Raw genomic sequence first — 9,082 nt, forward strand, 5'->3', positions numbered from 1 at the left:
TTTAAATATATGAGTTAGCTTAGACATAAGGATATCATGATTTAAATCAGTTTTGAATAAATTACTTCTTTCAATTTAGGTGAATTGGACTCCAATTAAAATTTTAATAACAAAATTATGAATATATAAATATATTTTATTATTTAAATAGAAAAATGAAGGTTAATATATGTTTTATGTTTTTATACTTTTCGTATATTTAAAATTTAATCTCTTTATTTTTATTTTTAGGAATTTAATACATGTTTTCAAGTTTCAAAATTTCTTTTATTAAATTTGTTAGTGTGATATTTGAAAAAAAATTCAATTGGTAGTTATATAACAAAAATAATGATTTTGTAATGAGCATGGGTGAATAAATTTAGATTTGATTAAAAAATTATTTTTTTTAAATTTTGGGTTAATGGAATTGAGTTTTTCAATTTTTTAATCAATTCGAATAAGTAATTCAGTTTTTTGAGTTGGAGTTGATTTGAATTTTATAACTAGAATAATTTGAATAACTTGAAAAAAATTGATGTAAATATCCATTGAGTCCTTGATAGTTTCGAAAATGTGCAAATTGGTTCCTCTAAAAAAATTACAAAATAATTCAAAATAATTTTCAAAAATTAAAAATATTTAAGAAATCTAAAGAATATATAAAAAATGCTAACTTATAATTAAAAAGACTAATCCAAAATGATAAATTTGAGGCATTAAACAAGTAAATTATAAAATCATAATACTAATTATTTTTTTCTTATTTTATTTTAAAAAAGTTTTCAAATATATATATATGACATTTACCTTAACTTGAAATTTTGTCATATTGTCAACAAGATTTCAATATAACGGATTTAATTTTTTAACTTAACTCGAACAAATTTGTTCTGTTTAATTCAAATTTCATTTCACTTTACTCAATCGAAAAAAATTTTAAATTGAGTTAGGATGATAAAATAATACTTGTCAACTTGAAATTTTTTTCACTTGATTCAACTTAATTCAGTTGATTGCTCGTCCAAAATTTTAATGGTGTTAACAATTAAATTTATGTTTTTAAACTTGATAAGTAGAGACTCAATTTTTTAAAATAAAATTAGAGAGATTAAATTATCAATGTACAAAAAATATATCAAGTTAGAATATATTTTCTCCTCAAGTGAATAATTCAAATTAGCTGAAATAGCTTGGGATAAATGCTGTTTTCAAAACTAAATTGGACCAATCAAAAGAATTAAGAATTGATTAAGACATCCGTCTTCGATTGAATCGATTAAATTAAATTAAAAATTAATTGAATTAAATTTTTAATATTTAAATAATTTATTTAATTAAAGCAGACAAATTCACCAAACAATGGATTAAAAATGATGATGTAACCGATTTGACTATGGATACCGTTTCTAAGCCACCGACCTGTGAACCATTAACGCTACTAGGCCGAATAACATTAACCCATAGTACACTACACATTCTTTTTGTAAATGTGTTTTGAAGATTTCACCATTGATTTGCTTGGCTCTCTCCACCGTCTACCTCTCGCTCAAGAAACGAAATAGTTTCTGGTTGGTCCCGCTCTTTTTATACACCGAAATCACAGCTTGGCCCCTTCTCCTTCTTCTTTGTAAGCTTTTTCTATTTCTATTTCCTTTCCTTTTCTACTTTTTCTTCCTTTTTTCCTTTTAACTTCACTGTAAGAATTTGTTCTCTCTCTCCCTCTCTCTTATTGATTTCACCACTCATTTTATTCCTTTTTATTCATTAATGGTTTTCTTATCTGGTTTTACTTCATATTTGTAATTGGGTTTTGTTTTAATTAATAAATTATGTCTTGGCCTGTTCGAAGGCTTTTCCTTTTGTTTTCCATTAATTGCTTGTCTACCAATTTTCTTCTCTTTCCCTTTGTTTGTAACTCTATGGTTATTTTCTTTCTGGGTTTTTTGAAGTTTTATCATATTTTCCTTAAAAGCTTATTTGTTGTTTGATTAGACGTGGGAACATGATCATGGGTGCAATAAATGCCATTTCTTTTTTATATATTAAGTTTCACTTAAATTTTCTATTTTGAGAATTTGTAATTGAAATTCAAATTCTGTCGAAGCTCATATGGCTATATATTGCATAACTTTACTATATTTTTTCCTTGATTAACTTGAGTAGATGTAGAGAGTTGTGACCTTAGAATAAACATTTGGATTTTCTTTTGAATTTGCAGGATGGGAAGGGTTAAACTAAAAATAAAAAGGTTAGAGAGCTATAGCAACAGACAAGTTACATATTCGAAACGCAGAACTGGAATCTTGAAGAAAGCTAAGGAATTATCAATATTATGTGACATTCACATTATCCTTCTAATGTTTTCTCCAACAGGAAAGCCTACCTTATTCCATGGAGAGCGCAGGTATCATAAGAATGAGAATGTTATTTTATTTTCTTGGAGGGTCTAATTCATACTTTCCTCAATATATTTATTCTTCATTTTGCCATAGATTATACTTTTTTATGATGTTTATTCCCATCATTGTTGTTTCTACTGCACCTCCTGTTACACCTTTTGAATCATTTAATATCATTTTTGTTTGCAGATTCTAGCTATATTAAACCTTTTGGTATCTATTGGCTTTCTGTATCGATGGTGAAATAATTTTATATCTGTATCATGTATAACAATAGCGTAAGTAGAAGCTATAGTAATTCGAGAATGATTTATACCTACTGCAGATAAAAATTCAATTTTTTTCAGGTGTCATCTCACATTTTTATTCTTAGCAACTTTGATAATTACACAGCCTAAGCTTGGTGGACTCTGATTTTAATGATGTATTGGTTACCATTTTGATCTCTGGATTTGTGCTTTATTTGGTTTTCTTTATTTAACAGTATACAAATATGTATCAGAGTCTATGTTACAGTGATTCTTTGTTTACTTAGTTACGCACAGTTTCAGTTTCATATCAATCACTTCAAAATAGTCCTGGGTATAACTGTCTAAATAATGTTATATTTATGCCTTTAGTTATTTATGTATACAGTAGATGCCGTTAGAGGGATAACTTGTTTGAAAGGTAACAAATGTGGCTCACTTTGCTTGTTTGCTTTTACCAGCAATATTGAAGAGGTTATTGTGAAGTTTGCACAATTAACGCCGCAAGAAAGGGCAAAGAGGTGTCGAATCTGAATTTTAATGTCTTTCAGTGAATAGTCTGTTCATATTGAAATGACATTATAGCTAACTGATTTTCGTTGGTCTGCAACAGGAAGCTGGAGAGCCTCGAAGTAAGACTACTTGCAACTCATATTCTTCAATATGTTCTTCTTCCTTCCTTGCCAAGTGAAGATTTTAATTTTTGGGTCTTGTGATTGAGAATATAGGCACTGAAGAAAACCTTCATGAAATTGGATCATGATCTAAACATACATGACTTTCTAGGTGCAAAGTATGTCGCCTTTATCTCAATTTCTTCCAGATAATTATTTCTGTTTATGAGGGATCTTGAGAAGAATCTAATTTTTATTTATTTTATTTTGGGCCCCTTGCAGCCGTCAATCTATTGAGGTAAGAAGTTTTCTGACATTACATGTGTCCTTTTCTATCTTCGATTTTCAAGTTATTGTTAATTCTGTTATGTGTCTGGGGCATTGCTATTTTTCAGGAAATGACAAAAGAAGTATCAAGGTTTCGAGCTCAGCTTGCTGAAGTACATAAGAGACTGAGGTGCACCTTTGGAGCTTTTGGTTGTTAAAGTATTGATTTTTCTTTTTGGTCTTGTTTGTAAAATGCCAGCATGAGATGACAGTCACATCTTACTTCTTCTTCTTCTTTTTATCCCATTATAGAAAATTATATTTGTATTTCATTTCTTAAGTAGCTTCTCCCTATATTTTAATTCCCCAGCCTTTGGACCTGAAATATGATGGTTAGATACTTACAACTCATAATAACACAAATGCAGTGCAATAATTTCAACCTCTGTCCATTATAACATCGTTTAACAAAACTTTAGACCCTAATGAAGTTTGTCTCATAGTTGGGTGTTTTAGGTTAATGGTTCCTCAAGGACAGAACATACAAGATGCATCACAAACCATCATGAAAATTCAACACCAATGCTAAATTAAGATTATTAGTGGCTTGCTTACAAATAGAATTAAGATAGAGCTGGTATGAACTAGATTCATATGTTTAATGTTGCTATATATTATCATTGGGGTATTATAATTGGAAAATTATAGTCCAACGGATTTTTCTTGTTGGTTAAGGCTAGGTCACCCCAAAATGATTTCAAATTTTTTATTATCTGAAAATTTCCTGAAAATAGTTGTGCATCTGGTTCTGGAAACCTCATTCAGTCTTATGTTTTTACCTCAATCTCAATTCAATTTCTGTAACTGTTGTCAAATGATAGCTGGCCTCTTATCATGTGGATGATGGTGATCAATGTGTATTTGCTTGTAACTTTATCCGCATTTGTAAATCTTTATTTTGGCTCGGTTACCTCCATAGTTTGGACATTCACACATGCATTAACAGAAATACATATAACTAATAGCAACAATATGATTTATTTGCTTTCATGGTGTAACTCTGGTAAAATATTGTGCAATGATTTCAGCTACTGGAGTAATCCAGATAAAATTGACAACATTGAGCATCTTAGGCAGATGGAAGATTCACTAAGAGAATCCATTGAGCGTGTTCGTATACACAAGGTATGTTGTTTTGTTCTAGTAATAATGACCTCTATGCACTGCTTTTATACGTTATCTTTCAAAGTCAATGACACATAAATAAACATGCTTAGCCTCTTGCATTGATATATAATATATAATCAAGATATTGCATATTTTTTCTTGGTGTGGAAAATAGTATTGTTTGAAACTTCTTTGATTCATTAGCCTCTTGATAGATACTGATAGAGAATGCTAATTGATTTATCAGTTCAATAAAATATGATCCATGTCAACAATAAATGACTTATGCCTTCTACTTTCTTTGCAGGAAAATTTTGGAAAGCACCATCTTATGTCACTAGAATGCTGTAACCAGGTAGCAAAAATATTCTCTCCCCCTGTGTGTGTGTGTTTTTGGGAGAGATATCTTACGACTTATGATGGCTTACAGTTTCAGAATAGGATACCTTTGTCTGTAATGATTGGTGCGGTGCAAGAAGCCCAACCCGTTATGTGGCTTCCCAACAATGAAAATCATCATATGTTATTGCATAATGAACTGAACTTTCTACCTCATCGGTAAGAGAGATATTTCAAATACAATTCATTTTAGTCTTCAGATATTCAGTTTTATCAATATAAGTTTATACTTTGAAATAACCTAGACTCTCGTGCCTATCTGCGTAGACATGATTGTTTTTAGCTTAACTGTTCATCATGTTTCTCATTACCATTGGTTGACTAGTTTCTTTTGCTCCAGAGATGCAGAATGCTCTACGGATTGCTCCCTTGCTGGCTATTCTGGTTTCTTTGGCTCCGGTAAACAAACAGAGATCAGCAGTTCAGGACAAGTTGATAATGTGGTACAGGAATGTAATGCCCTTAATGAGTTAGGTAGTAATGCTTGCTTAAATTTAGAACCCGGTGAGCAATATTTCTACCAGCCATATAGTGCTTCAAATTACCAGGATGATGAGAAGTTGAAGACTGAGATGGAGGTAAACCTTCAAGGGAATCCTGTGGTTAACCAAGTTATTAGCAACTTCGAAATCCCTAGACCTATGTATAACAATGGGCATCAAGCTTGGGTATTGTCTTCTGGCCCTTGTGGCATTGCAATGTTTGATGGGAATTCTTACCATCAGGTGAGGATAATTTAATATTCTATGCATGTAGTAGTGCCCTAGGTTACTTGGACTTGAGTTTGAGTGTCCGACATGGGTATGTTTCTAACAGCGATATGTTTGATTTTTTTCTAAGTTTTCCCATGTATTTGGAGGATCCTTTGAGATTCATATAACCATACTTAATGGTGAATATAGCTGTTGGACACGGATACTTCACGAAAAGTAGAGTCAGAGCAACATAGGTAGCAGCTGATTGAACTGTTCAATCATGTCAAAGTTTTAGATGATGAATAGCCGTTGAAAGCAATTAAATCTGTGTCCAACAATTATTTTTTGTTGGCTTTACTTCGTATGGTAAAAGATTTTTTCTCGATTGTTCAAGAAAAGTAGAGTCGGAGCAACATTGGTAGCACCTGATTGAACTGTTCAGTCATGTCAAAGTTTTAGATGATGAATACCCTTTGGAAGCAATTAAATCTGTGTCCAACAATTATCTTTTATTGGCTTTACTTTGTATGGTAAAAGATTTTGGCTCGATTGTAATCTTCATACCTGCCAACAGTGTCATTGGCCCGAGATTTGACATTCTGATTATTTGCCCTTGCGACCGCTTAAACAAACACCATGAGATTAACTTGTATGTTGGAGGACCGAAATTCAGGTCCTCATCGTTTACACTGCTGTAATTGTACACTTGAGTTCAACTACCTGTAGAGATGCCAAACTTGTTTATGCAGCCTCTAGCTTCTGAAATGTGTATAAGTTACAAGCTAATGTATTGATAAGGCAACAGTAATTGTGGAACTAAATTTCATTGTTATGTCTAAATAACAGATGAGATGACTAATCTATCAAACTTTTGGTTACTGAGATTGATCCCTTTAGTGAAGAGCTGTATTGAGTCCCAATTAGGTTCTCCTGTCACATGAGTTGAATCCTGCTGTATGACATTCACATGTTGAATCTCTTTGACAAAAATTAACATATCCATGCCATGATAGTGAATATGAAACCAGTTGCTTAAGTAGATTATGCTCATATAATGCTTCTATGGCATCAAGCAACATATGCTCGATTTGTTTTGTTTACTCTTTCTAGTTTTTGTTCTCTCAAAGGCTAGTTTTAGTTTATCATGTCTTAAGGAATTGAATCTGCCTGCACAGTCATTGATTATTATGATCATCCTTTACCGCAGCAAACTTGATCTAATTTCATGAATCAGACACATTCATCCGGCCAATGTCACGATTTATAGCTGAAGGACTGACAGACATGCGTCGAAATCTGACTGTTTTCATGGATCATGGTCATTTCTTGTGATAGAATAGGTGAAACATACAGCACATGAAGCCCTCACCCAGCCAGTTTTTGCTGCTGGACATGTTTCTTGTATATTTAGTGTAACTTTGTAACTCATACATGATTACATCTTCTGTATATCAACTCTTTTTCTTTTTTTCCTCTTTTTTAGTTGTCTAAACATAGTTTTCATGGGGTTTTTGAGAGTACTTCCCTGCCCCTCAAGATGTATATAAATTATATATAGAAAATGAAAACATGACTTCTACTGTCATTAGTTTCAATCCAAATCTATGATCTTCTGAGATGCTTATTTTGTTGTTTATAAGCAATAATGATAATATAGTTATATATATAGATGCAATCTGAAGTTCCACTGTACATTAGAAGTTCCTTGTTTTACATTGAATATGCTTTCGAAAAAGCATTCACTCAAAGCTTTACAAAATTTAGGAACATTAAGCTACATCTCCTCCAAACTTCAAACCCATTTATTAGTAACCTCTGATTGTGTTGATGATGGTGTTGTGCCATGGATCTGATAGATGCTGCAACAGGTTCTCAAATGGCCCCTTCCCAGTCACATTGTGTTGAACTACAAACCCCAAGAATGCCAACATTGCCAATCTCCCTGCACATTCAAACGCCAAAAAATTAAGCCACGTTCTTTACATGAACATCATGTGTGTGTGCGTGTGTGTGTGCATGCATACCATTGGCAAGCTCCTTTTCCTTGGCTTCAAGTGTCGGGGCAAAGTTGAGGGGGTTGAAAATGCTACCAGGGTAACCACACTCATGAGGGGGCAAGCTGTATTGCTTGAAGATAGGGTCCTGGTTCACACAACCAGGGTTCTTGATGTCTTGCCACCTTCTGATCTCCACATAGTGGAACAAAATGAACTCGATAACAAACAAGGTCGAGGACGATGCGAAGTATTCGGCTTTACCGGCATCATACCATTGAGGAGCGTTAATTATCCCAATCTTAGTGAAAACTTCGGGCAGAAGCATCCCTGCAACACCCAACATAGCCCAACGTCCATTCACGAGCTCAGCTTGTACATACCATCTTAAGTTCTCAGGGTCCTCAGCCAATCCAAGAGGATCAAAGCCATTATCACCTGGAAGACTGAAAAATTCTTTACACCTTTAGTTCATAAAATCATATGTTACAATTCAAAAATTTCCGGATTCGGTTCAGGTTTGAAATATCAATACCTGCCATTCAGGTAAGCTGGTGAAGGAAGACCAGGTAACCACTCCCCTTTCTTTGCTTCAACTTTGAATGAGCTAGTCGATGTAGCAGCCACTGGTTTAAATGAAACGTCTCGGTTTAACTTACCGGAAGAACCAGTAAGGAACCGTGTTTTCGATGCACATGGCCGGAAAACAGCGGCAGAGGCTTGCGTCGTGACGGTGGCCATGATTTTTTTCCGGCAGTGTAATAGTAGTGTACAAGGTTAAAGTGAATGTGGGATGTTTTTAATGCATGGCTTAAATTAAGCTTTGTATTTCAATTTCATGAGGGGGATTCAAGTGGTTGTCATTAGACGGTGAATACTGATGGTTGGTTTGTTTGATGCTGTTGATCCAACGGTTGATGTGAATTTAAGGCTTATCACATTATCTAGACGCCATATCCACAAATCTCTTTCTTTATTGTTGTTGGCTGAGAAAAGATCACATGGGACCCATTCTTGTTTTAGATAGCAAGATTTTTTCTGCCACGTGGGACCTTTTTGATCAATAGCTGCATGACATGTGGCTTTCAGATCACATCTTAGCAACGTCATGTTTCAGGACGAAAATTCAATTGAACTCGCGTATCCAGATTTTTTTTTTTTAGATATCTAATTTTGTGGATTCAAATTTTAGAATTTCTTTTTTCGTACTAAAATTTTGGAAATTTTTATAATATTTTGATTTTATTATTTTACTTAATGTAGAAAATAGATTACAACTAGTTGTGGATGTTTTCAATTGGATATCAATTATCAGAA

General features: G+C 33.1%; 2 protein-coding genes across 4 annotated transcripts; one reads left to right on the forward strand and one right to left on the reverse strand.

Annotated features, from left to right (window-relative positions):
* Positions 1-1,375: 1,375 nt before the first annotated feature.
* LOC107926708 (agamous-like MADS-box protein AGL65) lies at positions 1,376-7,366 on the forward strand. 3 transcript variants are annotated; one of them, XM_016857608.2, is made up of 12 exons: positions 1,376-1,609; positions 2,201-2,386; positions 3,091-3,150; positions 3,243-3,261; positions 3,358-3,422; positions 3,526-3,541; positions 3,639-3,700; positions 4,599-4,695; positions 4,985-5,032; positions 5,108-5,235; positions 5,417-5,801; positions 7,006-7,366. In XM_016857608.2, the coding sequence occupies exons 2-12, from the start codon at positions 2,202-2,204 to the stop codon at positions 7,036-7,038; spliced, it is 1,098 nt and encodes a 365-aa protein (XP_016713097.1). In that variant the 5' UTR covers positions 1,376-1,609; position 2,201; the 3' UTR covers positions 7,039-7,366. The 3 variants fall into 3 exon arrangements, with proteins under 3 accessions (XP_016713097.1, XP_016713099.1, XP_016713100.1); XM_016857611.2 differs by having other exon boundaries at positions 1,432-1,609; positions 6,979-7,366; XM_016857610.2 differs by having other exon boundaries at positions 1,431-1,609; positions 5,417-7,366.
* A 71-nt stretch (positions 7,367-7,437) lies between these two features.
* Positions 7,438-8,714, reverse strand: LOC107926709 (chlorophyll a-b binding protein 4, chloroplastic). Its single transcript, XM_016857612.2, has 3 exons — positions 8,301-8,714; positions 7,796-8,211; positions 7,438-7,713 (listed from the first exon to the last, which is right to left on the reverse strand). Exons 1-3 carry the CDS (start codon positions 8,504-8,506, stop codon positions 7,577-7,579), a joined length of 759 nt encoding a protein of 252 aa, XP_016713101.1. The 5' UTR covers positions 8,507-8,714; the 3' UTR covers positions 7,438-7,576.
* Positions 8,715-9,082: the final 368 nt, after the last annotated feature.

The sequence above is a fragment of the Gossypium hirsutum genome, chromosome A07, assembly GCF_007990345.1.
Source record: "Gossypium hirsutum isolate 1008001.06 chromosome A07, Gossypium_hirsutum_v2.1, whole genome shotgun sequence".
Classification (NCBI taxonomy): domain Eukaryota; kingdom Viridiplantae; phylum Streptophyta; class Magnoliopsida; order Malvales; family Malvaceae; genus Gossypium; species Gossypium hirsutum.

What these genes read in the sequence shown, in the direction of transcription:
- LOC107926708 (XM_016857608.2), top strand. Translation starts at nt 2,202, where the DNA reads ATGGGAAGGGTTAAACTAAAAATAAAAAGGTTAGAGAGCTATAGCAAC. An exon ending in GAAGTACATAAGAGACTGAG is followed by an intron (nt 3,701 to 4,598) that starts GTGCACCTTTGG and finishes CAATGATTTCAG; the next exon opens with CTACTGGAGTAATCCAGATA. An exon ending in CACTAGAATGCTGTAACCAG is followed by an intron (nt 5,033 to 5,107) that starts GTAGCAAAAATA and finishes GATGGCTTACAG; the next exon opens with TTTCAGAATAGGATACCTTT.
- LOC107926709 (XM_016857612.2), bottom strand. Translation starts at nt 8,506, where the DNA reads ATGGCCACCGTCACGACGCAAGCCTCTGCCGCTGTTTTCCGGCCATGT. An exon ending in CCAGCTTACCTGAATGGCAG is followed by an intron (nt 8,212 to 8,300) that starts GTATTGATATTT and finishes AGAATTTTTCAG; the next exon opens with TCTTCCAGGTGATAATGGCT. An exon ending in GGAAAAGGAGCTTGCCAATG is followed by an intron (nt 7,714 to 7,795) that starts GTATGCATGCAC and finishes TTGAATGTGCAG; the next exon opens with GGAGATTGGCAATGTTGGCA.